At 45.6% G+C, this 17074-nt stretch overlaps 1 protein-coding gene across 1 annotated transcript in view; it reads left to right on the top strand.

Moving 5' to 3' along the window:
• Nucleotides 1-17074, top strand: part of PDGFRB (platelet derived growth factor receptor beta) — a 186600-nt gene that overhangs the window by 87590 nt on the left and 81936 nt on the right. The window contains exons 6-11 of the mRNA XM_040440726.1: nt 1381-1546; nt 4172-4361; nt 6724-6839; nt 10659-10782; nt 11844-12064; nt 12738-12832. Of these exons, the coding sequence (XP_040296660.1) occupies nt 1381-1546; nt 4172-4361; nt 6724-6839; nt 10659-10782; nt 11844-12064; nt 12738-12832 (912 nt within the window). The remainder of the gene's footprint in view (nt 1-1380; nt 1547-4171; nt 4362-6723; nt 6840-10658; nt 10783-11843; nt 12065-12737; nt 12833-17074) is intronic.

Here is a 17074-nt window from a genome sequence, read left to right on the forward strand (position 1 = left end):
GAAAAGTTCGTTTTACTTCACCCTGATTTTCTGTCATTTGCACCAAATGAATGAAATGTAAAATTTTGTTTGATAAATTTACATCTTTAATAACACTATTATAGCTTTTCTTATTTTGATGCCGGAGGAAACAAATTCTATAATTATGTATTAAATAGTAAAACAACTGAGACTTTGGGATATTGATAGATTGTAAACTTAATTTTAGCAATCAATGCCAGGAAGCTGCTGCCAAGGCCAATAAAATAATGGGTTGCATCAAAAAAGGCATAGATGCTCATGACAAGAACAAGAGCTTTGCCTCTATACAAACCACGAGTCAGACCTCACATGGAATGTTGTGAAAAATTTTGGCCATTGTAAGAAGGACATAGCTGAACTAAAGGAAGTGCATATGAAGGTAACCAATTTACCAAGACAGGTTATCAAACTTAGGGGAGATCTAATTACAATGAACAAATATATTAACGGGCAATACAGAGATCTTTCAAATTACCTCTTTATATGCAGTGTTGCAACCATGACAAGTGTGCATCCTGCTTGACCATCATTCTTTACTGTAAGAGCAGTGAGGAACTCTCTGCCAGAGGAGGCTGTAATGGATGATTCATTGTACAAGTTCAATAAGTGTTCTTGAAAATGCAAATATCACTAGCTATATATACAAGATTTCTGGTGAATAAATGCTGATCCAGATATTTATTCTGATAATATGGTACAATTGGAATGCGCCTCATAGGGTCCTTTGCCTTCTTCTGGATGCACACTGTAGGAGTATAGGTTGGACTAGAGGGACCTGTGTCTATTTTCAGCCTCACCAACTATTATGTAACTATAGAAAAAAGAAGTCCAGCTCAGCTCGGGTGCAAATAGGTGACTCTTTTATTCCAGCGGTTTTAAAATTTCCATTCGTCAAGGTGTATGAAGTGACGCATTTCAGACCCCTACAACATAAGGGTCCTTCTTCATGACAAACACCTGTTTGTCATGAAGAAGGACCCTTATATTGTAGAGGTCTGAAACGCGTCACTGCATACACCTTGTCGTATGGAGATTTTAAAACCGCTGGAATAAAAGAGTCACCTATTTGCACCCGAGCTGAGCTGGACTTCTTCTTTTTTCTATTGGATTCCATTCATTCCCGCATCCAGGTGCGGTGTCCGTGCCCAGAGGGTGTTGTGTAGCAGGTGAGAGCTGCCTTACGCTTGATTCTCATTATGTAACTATGTACTGGTGATTTGGAGCTCAGTATCAGAAAAGCTAAACCTTGCACACTATAAAGATACGCCACCTCTATTGTCTGTTGATGTGAATGTTGTGTTATCCCATAAGCCATAATGGACCTACCTTGGTTATATTACATTTTCTCTCCAATTACAGACTAATAGGCCACATACTATCGAAAATTTCATGGGAAGTAATTCAGTGATTTCCCAGTTGACAATACTAGAAGCCAATTTGGAGGACTCTGGAAATTATACTTGTATGGTGGAGGAGACACTACAAGGAATCTTTGAGATGCAAAGTGTTTACATAGAAGTAAAAGGTAATAAACCTTTTTATTACATTTCATCTCTCTGTAACAGACTAATGGGGTCTTCCATTTTTTTATTTACTTCCACCTTAGCCTGTGCTACCTGTGGAAAAATCCATACTAACCAGTTCCCCACTGCTCTATGCTGGCTCCCTGGACGTTCATCTGGATGGATGGGGTCATGTGCACTGCTGCATCCAATGGTAGGCCTCATTAGTGGCATATCCTCAAACGGCACGTCATTGTTGGGTCAAGTCTGCTTGAGGCCAGTCACTGGCTGCAGCGGTGCAGGTATTCCTGTCTGTTCAAAATTTAATAGGACAGGGACAGGAAAATGAGTAAAGAGAGCCAGAGAACCAGAACAGAGCAACAGGGAGCAAGTGACTATTGATTTTTCCACAGGCAGGGGCATAGCGATAGGGGGTGCAGATGTAGCAGTTGCTACTGGGCCCAGGAGCCTAAGGGGGCCCAAAGACTCTTGTGGTGCATAAGAACACACCAGTATTATAGAAAGTGCATGCTGGCCAAGCTACACCTCTGGCTGGGGTTAGGTCAAGAATTTAGCATGGGGGGGAGGTGCCGTTTAAAATTTTGCCTCAGGCAGCACAAAGGCTATGTGCTTCCCTGCCCCTGGCCAAAAACCACTGAGGGAAGGGGGGCCCAGGCTGAACTCCTACACCAGGGCCAATGAGCCTTTAGCTACGCCCCTGTCCACAAGTATTCCAAACTGGAGTGCAAATTGAAAAAAAAAGCTGGAAAACGCCTTTAAATCTAATCCTGATTGATCACTGAAACTTGACGGTCATATGATGAAGCAGTCCTTATTACTGTCTCTTCAATTCCTGAATAGCTGCGGATCATTAAAGGGAGTCTGTCACCAAAATATGACGTTATGTTATACACCACTTACATCGCTCTCTAGCATATCTATCCATGATTCAAATGGTACCTTTGTAATTTTCTTCTGACTTTCACCAACAGGAAAAACGCAGTTTAATTCATATGCAAATATGGGCTAGTGCCCAGGGGCAGCGTTCGGTGTGTAGGAGCCCAGGCTGATCTGCCTTCTTGTTACATAACTCCTCCCCAGCCTCTTCCTTGGCCCGCCCTGCAAGTCACTTGCTTCATCCACAGGATCGGACGATATCCCGCACATGCGCAGTGCACCGTTGGCCTGGGCATGCCCACTGTGATGCCTATTGTGGGCACGGCATCGCTACATTTAGTGCGCATGCGCCAGCAAATGCCAGGAAACCAGTGACTAGGGGGCGGACCAGAAGCAAACAGGAGGACTGCAGGCCGGCGCATGCGCACTACATGTAGCGATGCAGTGCCCACAATGGGCATTACAGTGCGCATGCCAGGGCCAGCGGTGCGCACATACGGGATATCAGCCAGATGGTCCCTGTGCAAAAAGTGTTAGTGCACTTTTTCACTTCCTGGCTAGACATGTCCCCCTAGCAGCAGAGCAACATCTATGCCAAGAGGAGACAGGTGGAGGAAAAATCTTGGATGGATTTTTTGCTACTGTCGTGTTGCAGTCACAGCATGTCGTGTGTAGCAATGCGACACCATAGACACATGTCGTCGTGTAGCCCTAGCCTAATACAGCCTGAAATGTTTGACTTCATCTATAATCTGAAGGGAATGCAGTGAGCTTTCTTTGCCTCTATGGGTCCACGGTTTAACAAATTAGAGTACATAGGTGGCACCTCTATTATTAACATATACACCAAAGGTGATTAGTCCCTTTGCCCTCAGGGTCTCTGTGTACTTGAACATACTGCACAGGTAGTATTTTAAACTTGACATCAATGAACCATATCCCTTTCTGGCAAACCCAATTACTTCTTTGGCCTTCAAAAGGAGACTTTCCCAAACACTTACTAGGGTAACCTATTCATACCTGTTGATTGCCATGATATTGGTAGAGGAGTCTAAGGACGATCCATGCAATAGGAAAGACTTCACATATATGAGTATAGATTAAATCTGTTATAAAATCTATTTTACTTGCCCAGTCCTGTTGAGGATGGTTTGGTCCTATGAACCAAGTGGTGTGTCTCTCATTGTTTTCACATGACTAATAAAATGGTGGTACTGCCTTACTAAAGACCATTCATCACTTTGTATTCCATTGCTTTGTGATTTCCAGGGGCGGACTGGCCATAGACCCTACTGGGAAACCTCCTAGTGAACCAATAGCCAGGGAGCTGCCTGGCCTCCCTCACGGCCGCCATCCATGACAAGTAATAATCTGGCGCTCCACTCCTAACTCTGAATTTAACTGTATTGCCATCCTAAGGCAACTGGAGTAGGAGGACGGAACATGGCAGCTGGTCCTGACCGCCACAGACAGGCAGTTTTTGGGGAGGTATTTTGTGCTGCCAGCAGTATTTTTTGATGCACTATGGTATTTGGCTCTGGTGGGGAGTTATAATGTGCCACAATATGGTATTGCTGGCCCTGCCTTCTTGTGTTGACCCTGCCTTCTATCTATTTGTGCCCCAAAACAAAATACGGCCACTTTTAGTTTTTTCGAGGGCCACTTTCCCAGTCCACCCCTGGTGATTTCACATGTCAGTCATGACAACTAGAACTTAAACCTAAAACACTTTCTATTATCTGTCCGATTAGAAAAAGGTTTTGTGACACTCGATGCTGCAGAAACAGAACAAACAGCCGATTTGCACAAAAGCATATCACTTGAGGTATACATCGATGCTTACCCTCCACCTATCATTGAGTGGCTAAAAAATGGTGTCTTGCTAACAGGAAACACCTCAAACCAAATGAATGTTATAAACCGGAACATTTCTGAGACTGAGTAAGTGTTTCGATATATTCTTATTAAAGAGGATGTCAATGATTAGAAAAAATGAAGGATAAGCCCCATTCACTTGACACCACTTGTGGAAGGGTTCTGCACATGGATGTATTATAAGAATAATGGGAGCTGTATACTGTAAATCTGTGTGCCGTACATTCTCCCTAGTGGAGTCTACAGGCAGCTAGAACTGTGTGCGATGCAGAAAGAAATCTGTCAGGTTAAAAAAGCATTCCAATCTGCAGGCAACATGAACAGAGCAGAATGAGCTGAGCAGATTGATATATAGTTTTATAGGAAAAGATTTGATTCGGCAACTTTGCCAAAGTTCGCCAAGAAATTTTATTTGTTCCAAGTTTATTTGTCATGAATCGCTATAAATCAGGTATACCCAGGCAACTCTGCCTTAGGGTACGGCCACGTGGAGCAGCCGTGCTGCGGGTGGGTTGCGGCCATGCTGCGGTAAAGAACAGTGCCACCAATTAGCCCGCAGCTGCCTTTCATTTAATAATGCATAGTCGGTCTTCATTGTTAATGGCTGCGTGGCACCTTTAAAACAGGGGCTGTTGCTGATATGGGGTTTGGCTGGTTAGGTGGGGGACAATATGCATATATTATGCGTATTATATCTCCTGCAGGTTATTTGATAGTAAGCACAGAATATTAATCAGCTCTGGCATACCCACTTCTCCAGCGCTCTCCTGCCCTACAGGTGGGAGCCATTCTTCTGCCATCTGCTTTTCCTCCTTTTCCACATGATCTGATATTGATGAGATTGTGTCATCAGAAAACCTCCTGCTCCTCCTCTCTCTGCATCTTGCTGACTTTTCTAGGACATGGAGACTTTGAAGGATTATTTGGAAGAAGTAAAGACAGCAAAAAATTAGGATGGTCCTCATTAAGACCTGCCCCCCCCCCCCCCCCCCCCAAAGGGGTGCAGATGGTATTAATTGGCACACTGGCAGTGAAATTATAAAGGCTTTCATCTTATTGGTATTGAATTACAGTACATATCTTAGTTTATAGCTGATGTAGGAATAAGTAAATGTAGGAATAAATAAATAAAACTCACGCTGCATAAGTCTCCCTGCAGTCTTCCTCTCCAATATTCTTCTACTAATCATTTCCAGCAACACTGTCCCTAGAGCATGAGCACTTGTCATATCACTCCCTATGCTCAGCTCACAGGACAATGGCGGAGACTGCCCGGGATAAGGGTTTTATAGGGCTGTGACAGGATGGCAATCTGCAGATTGGCTGGTTGCATGGCATTATGGGTGATCTTGCCTTCCTGGGCTTGTGTCCACTACATTTAGTTTCGCTTTGTAACACATGCAGCTGCCTTTTTCGAAAAACCTGATTTGTTACCATGAAGCATAAGAAAATTTGGATTGGTTTAGAATCTTTGGACCGAATTCCACTTCAAATGCTTCGCAGGGATTTAAATGTAGAAATGATATTTTCCATAACACTATTTATCAGTTTGCTCAGCTCCTCCGGCTCTATAGCATGCTGCCTGCACTGCATTTTTGTCATGATTGGTTCACTTTGAAATCCATATAAAATATAACATGGTATTAATTATCTCAGGATTTTGGAAGTATTTTGATTTAAATGGTGTTCAATAATGGACATTCATTAAGGGGGTATTCCCATCACATACAATGGGGGAATATCATTAGGATATGCCCCCATTGTCTGATAGGTGCGGGTGCCAGCTCTGGCACCCGCACCTACATTGAGAACGGAGTGGGGAGAGTTGCTCCCCGCTGCTCCCATACAAGTAAATGGGAGCACACTGCGCATGCACGGCCCCTGCTCCCATTCATTTCTATGGGGCAGACGGAAATAGCCAAGCCAGCGCTCACCTATTTTCGGCGGCCCCATTGAAATGAATGGAAAGTGGCTGCGCATGCGCAGTGCGCCCTTCATTCATTTCCCTGCTTCATTCTCATTGTAGGTGCGGGTCCCAGAGGTGTGACCCGCACCTATCAGACAATGGGGACATATCCTAGCGATATGCCCCCTTTGTATGTGATGCTAAAACCCCCTTAAGTCCAAGAAAATGAAGATTGTTTGTTGGCTTTGGAATCAACGGGGGGAGATTTATCAAACTGGTGTAAAGAAGAACTGGCTTAGTTGCCCTTATCAACCAATCAGATTCCACCTTCATTTTCCAAAGGAGCTGTGAAAAATGAAAGGTGGAATCTGATTGGTTGCTATGGGCAACTAAGCCAGTTCTACTTTATACCAGTTTGATAAATCTCCCCCAACATGTTTTGCTTTTGGAGACAATCTGACTATTAATCATGTAATCCCTCAGACAGTAGGATAAAGAATGACAGAGAATATATATTTCCAGGTATGCCAGTTATTTGAATATTGTGAGAGTGAAAGAAAAAGATGGCGGTAACTACACCATCAGGGTACATAACGAGGACGATGTTCAAGCTATTCATTTTAACCTTCAGATAAACGGTGAGCTTTTCGTCTTGTTTCTTTTCCCAACTCCTTAGTAAAAAAAAAGGCTTGAAAATGTTTGGATTAATGTCAATGTTTGTCATTTGCAACTAATGTTAGGCCAAGTTCACACTTCACTAATTTGGTCAGTTATTTCCATCAGTTATTGTGAGCCAAAATCAGGTGCGGGTCAAAAGCACAGAACAGGAGGAAATCTTTCCATTATACCTTATCTGTGACGGCTTCCCTACTGGTTTTGGTTCACAATAAGGCCCCTTGCAGACGAGCGTGAGCGGATTAGGTCCGGATGCGTTGCGGATGCGTTCAGTGAAAACTTCGCGATTCCGCAAGCAAGTTCATTCAGTTTTGTCTGCAATCGCGTTCAGTTGTTCAGTTTTTATCACGCGGGTGCAATGCGATTTAATGCGTTTTGCACGCGAGTGATAAAAAACTGAATGTTTACAAACAACATCTCTTAGCAACCATCAGTGAAAAACTGAAAAAATGATTTTCACGCAGCCCCCTTCACTTCTATAGGACCAGCGTTGCGTAAAAATCGCAGAATATAGAACATGCTGTAATTTTCACGCAACGCACAAGTGATGCGTGAAAACCAACGCTCATCAACACAGACCAATTAAAATGAATGGGTCCGGATTCCGTGCGGGCGCAATGCGTTCGCATCACGCATTGCGTTCGCATCACGCATTGCACCCACGTTGAATACTCGCTCGTGTGAAAGGGGCCTAACTGATGGAAATAACTGACCAAATAACTGAAATGTGAACTCAGCCTTAGGCCTCTTGCACACGAACGTTGTGCATCTGTTCCGTGCATTCGGGACCACAACTTGCGGTCCCCAATGCACGGGCAACGTCCGTGCGGCGGCCGGGACGGATCGAGACTGATTCAACTTGAATGGGTCCGTGATCCGTCCGCACAGTAAAAAAATAGAACAAGTTTTATTTTTTTGCAGTGCGGAGGCACGGACAGAAACACCATGGATGCACTCCGTAGTGCTTTCGTGGGGTTCCGATTCGTGCTTCTGTTCCGCATCTCCGTGATTGCGGACCCATTCAATGCATACTTTTTCATTTTTGTCTCACACATCCCAAAAGCAATCTTTTTAGTATCTTTGTGCTTTTTGTGATATATTTTTTATCAGTAATTTTATTGTACAGATTGTAACAATTAAAGGAGTATACCACCCAAAAAGCATTGATCGCCTATCCGGATAGAGTGGAAGGGTGCATGCTAGATCAACACTGCATTCAAACTCCTCCTAGCTGCCACTAGTGAGAATGAGGGAATGGGGTCCTCTATTCTAGCAATCAATCAGGGTTGCATTGTTTTTGCCAAGGATATCCTTTTAAGGCTCTGGTTCAAGAAAATAATTTAACACTTCCCATGGTGACCATCTTTTCAGCTGAAGATTTGCCCATTCCTAGGGTCCTTTTTTGTCAGCTAAGATGACCACACTGTTTCTCAGACTATCTGGTGCAGACTGTGCATTAGTAGCCAAAGACACTACCTGCTTGTCCAGCCCTGCTCTTGGATTGGCCCCCATTGTTCATGTGAGCAGTGCTAGCCAATCCAAGGGCAGTAGGACGTGTCTTGGGCTACCAAATGTACAGTATGCATCCATTAATCTTGAGCAGTGATGTGGCCATATTGGATGACAGAAGAGGAGCCTGGGATTCGGCGGGTCTGCAGCTAAAAAGATGAAAAGGAGGTCAACATGTAAGTGTTCTGTTCATTCCCCATTTAATGCGATTTATTTTTCTTGAACTAAGGGGGGGTCACTTTAAGGAAATACCTAAGTTGTGCATATTTTATGACATTTGTTTATGTAAAATGGCTTTTGTGTTTGTTATTTTTTTAATATTTTTTTTCCATTTTTTAAACTATATTTTTTTTTTTATCTACTTTGATTTTGTTCCTATGGGCTCATTCAGATAAGCAATGTTCACATCCAAAAATTGGTTCAATGTAGAATGAACAGCACAAGGATGAACACTGACCCATAATAGCCAATGGACCGATTCAGTGGCCATTGGTCCATACAGGCAAAATCGAGCATGCACTATTTCTAGTCCAATTTTGTCATAAGTCTCTATTCTAGTGAATGGGTGTGCATGATAAATGGACCACACACAGAGACAACATCCGCGTATAGTCCAGTTACAAATATTATCTTTTTTCCATCTGATGCAGATATGAGTATGAATAAGCCCTGGCAGAGGGAACCCATTCTGGGGTGGCAGCTGACAAATGCAGCTAGAATCACAGCCATGTGCAGTACTTTATTAAAGGGGTTGTCTCATCTTGGCACAATAAACGCTAGCCCAGAGATGCAAAGTTATGGAAAGGGCTGAGTTACAGAAAGAGTGTAGCTTGATAAGCTACCCTGTTTGTGTAGCTCCCGTTCACTGCTATGGTAGCTACAGAAATAACAGGCTGCTGGTCTCTTGAATGATTCTGTAATTCCAGCCACCTTGGACTGGCACATCCTGAGGGTTATTCCTATCTGGGGCCATGAAAGCACAACCACCTTAATGCTCATCGACCAGCATCACCCATTTAGAGGATGGAGCAGGAAGGGTTTAAAGCAACCCTCTGATTAAAAAAAATATATATAAAAATCTGGGAAACAAACAGAACACTTACATGGTGCCATCTTTTTCATCTTATCACCTGCTGATCTGTCAGTCCTGGGCTTTTCTTCTGCCATCTAAGATGGCTGCACCACTTCTTAGACTGCCTGAGGCATACTCTAAATTTGGTAGCCCAAGACACTTCCTGCTGCCCTTGGATTGGCCAACACTGCTCACTTGAACAGTGCTGGCCAATCCAAGAGCAGGTCTGGACAAGCAGGAAGTGTCTTAGGCTACTAATGGCACAGTGTGCATCAGATAATTTGAGAAGTAATGCAGCCATCCTGGATGGAAAAAGAGAAGTTCAAGAATCAGCAGACTAAAATGATGAAATGGAGGTCACCAAACAAGTGTTCTGTTCTTTCCACAGATAATGTGAATTTATTTTCTTGAACTGGAGGGTCACTTTAACTATGGAATTAGCTTCATCATTCACCAAACAGTAACAGGTGTCTTACAATTCATCTTATCTCTTGTCTTTTAAACGGATTCTCTGTGAATTATTTAAGTTAGCCACCAGCAAGCTTCCCTAGAATGTGAGCAGGACTGGTTGCCTCCACTTGCAGAGCTGCCTAGGAGGGTGAAGGGTGGAGCCTCACTACACTGTTCTGCAGTAGAAGGTAAAGATAAAATTCTGCCTATAATATGCCCTTATGGCTGAGCAGCCTAACAGGAAAACCAATATGTAATGTATGGAAGTGCCAGAGGATAGCATACCTCTCAACTTTTTGAAATGTCAACGGGGGACAATTTTGATTTACTGTGTAAAAGATCCATTTTCCCTGCATATTTATATACTTCAAGAGTTACTATACCTTTTACACAATAGCGCAACAATTGTCTAAATATAGAAATTTCTAAAATCCAAATTGCACCTAATAATAAAGTAATATACAAGATGGGCTCTAATAATAATCTATATTGTAAATGTAATAATGAAAATCTATACCTCAGATCAAAAAGAGGGATATTTAAAGAGCAAAGAAAGCGAGAAGGACTTGGGTCAAAAAGAGTGACTTGGGAGGTCTGGAATATTGGCAGCTCTGCAAGTGGTGGCAACCCGTCATGCTTTCCTTCTAGGGCATGTTGCTGATGACCATTTTAAATAATTTCCGGACAACTCTTTTACACTGTTCTGCTTTAAATGACAATTTTTTTTTTTTGATGATCTATGCATTTTTAGTTCCAGTGGAAATACAGGAAATAATTGACACTCACCCAGCAAGTGGTGGACAATTAGTGATATGTGTGGGCAAAGGTATGCCAATGCCAAACATCACCTGGTTCTTCTGCAGTGAAATAAAAAGGTAAGAAGTTATTTTTGTTGCCACTATGGAGCAGGTGTTAGTCCATCCTGTGATTGACGGGGTGTGATATGATAGCAGTATATAATGCCTTTGATGGGTAGGCTGTGCTACTTTGGAAACCCAGCAGTTTCAATACAATTATCAAAGGTGTTGTCCAGGGTTAAGAAAATGATCTGCCTCTTTTCCAGAAACTGCTCCACATCTGTCCCTAGGGTATGTCAGGTATTGTAGTTGAGCCCCATTTACTTGAATGAATACAACTGCAATACCAGAAATAGCCCGTGTTAACCATGTATAACCCCATTAATAACTTTAGGGTACCTGCACACGTTCAGGATTCAGGATGAAATCCGCAGGTGTTCGCAGGCAAATCCGGGTGGTCAATTCGCATCAATTGTTGTGGATTTGGTGCGGATTTTCCGCGTGCGGATTTTACTAAGCGAATGGAGAAAATCCGGTTAGGAAAAATAAAATAAATTCGTGCATATCAAAATCAGCACGGAAAAAATCTGCATTGAGAATTTAATATTCTCATAGACTACAATGTACCTGACTTACAGTGCGGATTTTCCGCACGCAAATCCGCACACAATCTTCATCGTGTGCATTTAGCCTTACAGTGCCTTCACTAGCGGCAGATTTTGTGGGAAAAAATTCTCCAACAGAAAATCAGTTCCATTCACCTTGATGTCGCCTGCAGAAATCCATGTGCTTGCTGCCCCATTCAAATGAATAGAACTGATTTTCAATCGCACAATTTTCTGCCACAAAATCTGCTGCGTGTGAAGGCTCTCTTACAAAAAAAATAAAAGAAATTCCTTGAACAATTTGAATTGGTCCCAGGTAAAATGTTGACAAAAGGTTAAAAGCATCACCTTTTCACAAATTCTATAAAGTTTGAAATCAAATTAATGTTTAGTGCTATGCTAATGTCCAAAAATATTACAAAAATACTGGACATTGGGAAAAGTGAATTTGAGCACCCCCTGTCTTATAATTCACCCTGCAGGGATTGTCTACTAAAATGTCATAATAATATTTTCTGTTCTTTAAACCATCAGATGTAGCAGTAAGAGGTGGGACCTGTGGAAACCCATCGACCACATAACATCACAAATGGAATTTGATGTGAACACCACTTATACCCAGCCAGAATATGGAACGTATCAGGTCAAGAGTGTACTCCATGTCCGGAGTGTGGGAGATTCTGTGTCAGTGCGTTGTGCTGGGGAAAATGACCTTGGAGTTCAACACCACCGAGATGTGACACTTGTGCCTCATTGTGAGTATTGCATCATTTTGACTAGAACACATCGGGGGGATACATTTTTCATTTTTATTAAAATATATTTCCAACTTAAGTACTAGGTACATCACAAATTCCTAGTAAGTATGGTTCCCATCTCTTGGGCCTTCACCTTTTGGGAGAGGGTGGGTCTAATGATCTCCATTTGCCACACAGTTTCCATAGAGTTTCATTCCCTTAGCATGATCACCTGTCCATTAAACTCCATGGAGAATGACCAGTTTGTGAACTGGCAAACAGGGGGGTCACCACATCCCCCTTCTCCCAATAGGTGAGGGTTCAAAAGGTGAGTTGTATCTACTGCAGACCTTCTTTTTTAAAAGATGGGGATATTTCACATCAATCAATGGTGAACAGGGGTATCAGACTTGTTATAAAGAAATGATGTAACTCTACTATAAATAATGGGAATATGAGAAGTCATATTGGAAATCCATGACCTGGATGAATATACAGTAGTTAGCTTTTGGCCTCCTGCTCTTATATGGTCCTGGATCTACTTTGTGACTTCTAATATTCATATAATTAACAGGAGGGGAGACAATACCTCATAGATTACCTCATTACCTCATAGATAATGCATTTGACAAAAACCTTACTGTTTATAGTAATCTGTATATATATTGAATAATGTATATGTTTTTTTCAGACCTAACCTTCAAAGTCATGCTAATTTCTGCGGTTCTCGCCCTGATTGTGCTGTTTGTGATTTTCCTGATCATCCTTATTGCTCTCTGGCGAAAGGTATGTGTATTGTATTTTTTTTTTTTACATGATTATAAAGGGTTGTTTTGTAGAGATCCAGAAAAATAAAAGGTCAATTATTATTTTAATACTACATCTCAAATATTTCGTCCAATACCAGGGCTGGTTTTATAGAAAACAAGGAAATGGGAAAAATTGCATCCCTGCCCACCAATCCCATTTGCCAAAAAAAATAATATATATATATATATATATATATATATATTTGTGGGAGGAGCTGGGCGAGAAATGGAATAGGCATGCCTATAGACTGTCCCCACCCGACTGGCTGGAGTGTGCCCGATGCCAGCGACGAGGTAAGGCCTGAATAAGTGGGCCACCCAAGAGGAAGGAAAGAAGAAAGGGATGGGAGGGAGGGCAAGAATCGGGCGCCCTTCTGCTTGTGGGAGGGGGTTTAAATAAGGTAAGTGCGCCCCTCCCACAAATACAGGCTGCACGCAGCCTTCAATACTTGTGGGAGGAGCTGGGCGAGAAATGGAATAGGCATGCCTATAGACTGTCCCCACCCGACTGGCTGGAGTGTGCCCGATGCCAGCGACGAGGTAAGGCCTGAATAAGTGGGCAAAAGAGAACCGGCAAGTGCAGGGTATAACATATTTATTGCAGTATGGTGCGACCTATAATGCCAAGGAACGGAAGGCTCGGGATACTTCTGCCCGTGGATTCGGGATGTACCTTGAGAAGCAGGATGACCTCCACCGACCCATCTTGCGTATAATGTGCGCTGGTACCTGGTGACCGGAAGCTGCGGACGCGGCCCCTATCCGAAATGAGTGCCCGGATATCGTGCTAGGGTTGTAACCCAAACCTGCGGCCAGGGTGCGGATGTTGGAGATGAACATGGTAGAAGACAGGGGTTTCCCGTTGACCGGGAGCAACAGGCCATCTAAGGCGGGAGATTGAAGGGAGGCCAGGAGCTCCTGGAGCACCTTGATAGGACACCAACAGTTAGATGTAGGGTAGAATTCCACCTCCGTGGGGGGACCGGTTTGACTGGTCTTGGAAAATGGAATAGACAAAATAAAGTGGTCGGAGTGCCATGCGAGGTGCCGCCTTAGCAGGGTCGTTCGGGAGATGGTGCTGCAGGTGAATTCCCCGGGCCTGAGGAACCCGTAGAACCCGAGATACATGGCTGCCTTCGTGACGATGCTTGCGAATTGGCCAAAAGGAAGACCATCCAGGGCTACGGATAACCTGCGGAAAAGCTCACCTGAGACCGGTTGCCTGCGCACCTGGACTGTCGTGCTGACTCTCTGAACACCCCTGAGGGTGGCTTTGATGGCTTGATTTGAAAAGATGGATCCGGCAGAGGGGTCGCTGAGCATCCGGTGGTGCTGGATGCCTGCCAAATACAGCTTGATGGTATTGTATGAGAGGTGGCGGTGGGAGTGGCAATGGGCTATGAATGCCATGATGAAGGTGACCTCGTCTATGTCCCCCTGCGGATGAGTGTCAGCAAAACGTCTAAACATGCTGAACCCGGTGTCATAATTCCTGGCGGTGTTGGTGGCTAGAGACCGCCGGACCAATGACTGCGCGGTTGCAATCAGGGGCTCTAGTCCAGCAGGAGGGCGCTGTAAGATGGAGCTGGGACGCCGACGGGATCTGCCTCTGGGAGTTCCTGGAAGAAAATATCGAGGTTAAAGCGGGACAGGGCGTCAGCCGCCACGTTCTGCGCTCCCTGGATGTGGACCGCAAAGACGTGGAAGTTAAACTCCAAGGACAGCCAGACAAGCCTACGTAACATAGACATCATCCTGAGATTTCTAGCCCTCCCCTTGGATATCACTTCCACCAGGACCTGACTGTCTGTCCTCAAGACGACTGATTTGTTTGCCCAGAGCGGACCCCAGACGCGGGCAGCCGCCACAATGGGGTATAATTCTAATAGCGGCGAGGACCTCATGGCCCCAGCCTCGGACAGGAGCTCCACCGGCCAGCTGCCGACCAACCAGTGCGGATAGAAGATTGCCGCGAACCCACGGGAGCCCGCGGCGTCAGTGTAAACCGTGGGGGAAGCTGCATTTGGGGATGGCACGAACAACGAAATGCCATTCCACCTGGTCAGGAAGGTTTGCCACATCTGCAGATCCGCCATGGCGGGACCATCCAGCCGGACGGTGGAGTCCTGATCCGGAGCGGTCGGGAGGAGATTGAGAAGCCGCGAGATGAAGGACCTCCCCTGTGGCATGATCTTGAAGGTACAAGTAAGGAATCCTAACAAGGACTGGAGCTCCTGCCTGGACAAAACTCCAGAAGAGGCCGCGGAGGAAACGGCGGCCCTGACCTTGGCCAGCTTGGTCGCGGGGAGGCTGGCCTCCATGCGGACTGAGTCCAGAGTAATGCCCAAGAAGGTAACCCCAGTGCCTGGACCCTCTGTCTTGGCGGATGCCACCGGAACCTCGAGCCTGGCGAACAGTTGGAGCAAGTTCCTCAAACCTGATGGGGGCCCCTGGGGCCTCTCGATGATTAGGAAGTCATCCAAGTAATGAATGACCATGTCCATCCCCCCATGATGGACAAGGATCCAGTGTAGGGCACAGGCGAACTTGTCGAACAACCACGGGCTGCTTTTGGATCCAAATGTGAGGCGGTTAGCAAAATAAAACCCGTCTGCCCAATGCAACCCATAATACTGCCATAACTGAGGGAGGATGGGGAGTAGCTTGAAGGCGTTCGCAATGTCGGCCTTGGCCAGCCAAGCCCCTTCCCCAGCCATCAGGATGAACTGAATGGCCTCGTCAATGGATGAATAGGACATCGAGAACTCCCCTGATGGGATCAGGGAGTTGAGACTGGGGATCGGCGACATGTGTGGAGCAGACAAGTCGTAAATTAGACGCTTTTTATTTGATGCCTGTTTGGAGACTAGGCCGATAGGATTGATCCTCCACTCGGCAAAGGGAATCGTTTCAAACGGGCCTAGCAGGAACCCTTTGCGGACCTCATCCTGTAACAGAGTGGCCACGGCCTCCGGATCCTGCATGGCCGATTGTAGGTTCCTTCCCTCCCAGGAAACCTGAGGGAGGGCAATGAGCCCTGTATTGAAACCCTTCTCGAAACCGTTAATGAGGAACTCCACCGACCGGCGATCGGGGTGATCCTGCAACAGGATGCCCAGGAGCTCGACGTTGACGTCGGTCAGTCATAGAGCCTTACGTTGCCTCTTCGGGCAGCTGGAGCGGGGGTGGGCCCTGAAGCAGAGGGAACACACATGTAGAGCTCTACAACTGTTGAAATTACAGCCCCCGGCATTAAAGTTGTTGCAGACCTGACTCTGGCCTAAGAAAGTAATGGGCCTGCCCAGCTTGTCAGTGGAACCCTGGGACCTTTGCGTGCCAGAGGGGCCTGGCTGGGAGCCTTCTCGGGCCGGGATGGGAAAGTTGGGGCACCAGTCGGCCGTGTGCTGGATGGACTGGCACGCCGCGCACGTAGGGGCCTGCAACCCGTCAAAATGGCGGCAGAACAGCTCCATGTCTATGTCCGCCCAGTCCGTGGTGAGCTGGAACTGAGCGAGGGCGGCTGCCGCTTTGGCTGAAAAAGACCTATGGTAGTCATAGAAGTTCTTTCCCCCGTATTTGTAGCCTAAGTCAGTGACTTGGTATAGGTAGGAGTCCAGCTCCTCCCGTCTGTGTGGCTGGACGCCGCAGATGGTATCCCGGTAGAGGCTGAATGCCAGGATGAACTCGGGGATTGACAGCTTCCGATTCAGGCGGGTATCCTTGGCCCGTAGGACCACCGAGACCTCCCCGCAATTGATGACCTTGTTCTCTGCTACGTCTAGGGACGCAATGAGAAGGGACGCGAGGTTGACGTCCCTCCCCGCCAGAATGTCCCTTTTAAGGCTTTCTGGGATGTAGTGCGAGGGGGCAATCTTGGGTCTGACATGGACTGTACCTGGCGCCAAATCCCGGGACGTGGATGGCAAGACCGGAAGGGCTGGAGAAGGCAGGGCCGGAGGAGTCCGGGATTCCCACTCTCCCATCCTAGTCTGGATGTCCGCGACCGAACCTGCCAGACTGGCGATGGTGGCCTGTAACTGCAGGAGGGTCAGCTGTATCGATGAGGGAGAAGGCTCCTCACTTGAACCCGCTGGTGCCGTCATCAAGAGCCGGTACAGCTCCGCCTTTCTTGCGGTGGCAGGATAGTGAATCCCTCTGCGTCTAAGCTCTGCTATCAGCTTTGGAATGGTCCAGCTCCTCAGGGAGGGGTTGCTGGTGC

This window comes from Bufo bufo, chromosome 1 (genome assembly GCF_905171765.1).
Source record: "Bufo bufo chromosome 1, aBufBuf1.1, whole genome shotgun sequence".
Taxonomy (NCBI): domain Eukaryota; kingdom Metazoa; phylum Chordata; class Amphibia; order Anura; family Bufonidae; genus Bufo; species Bufo bufo.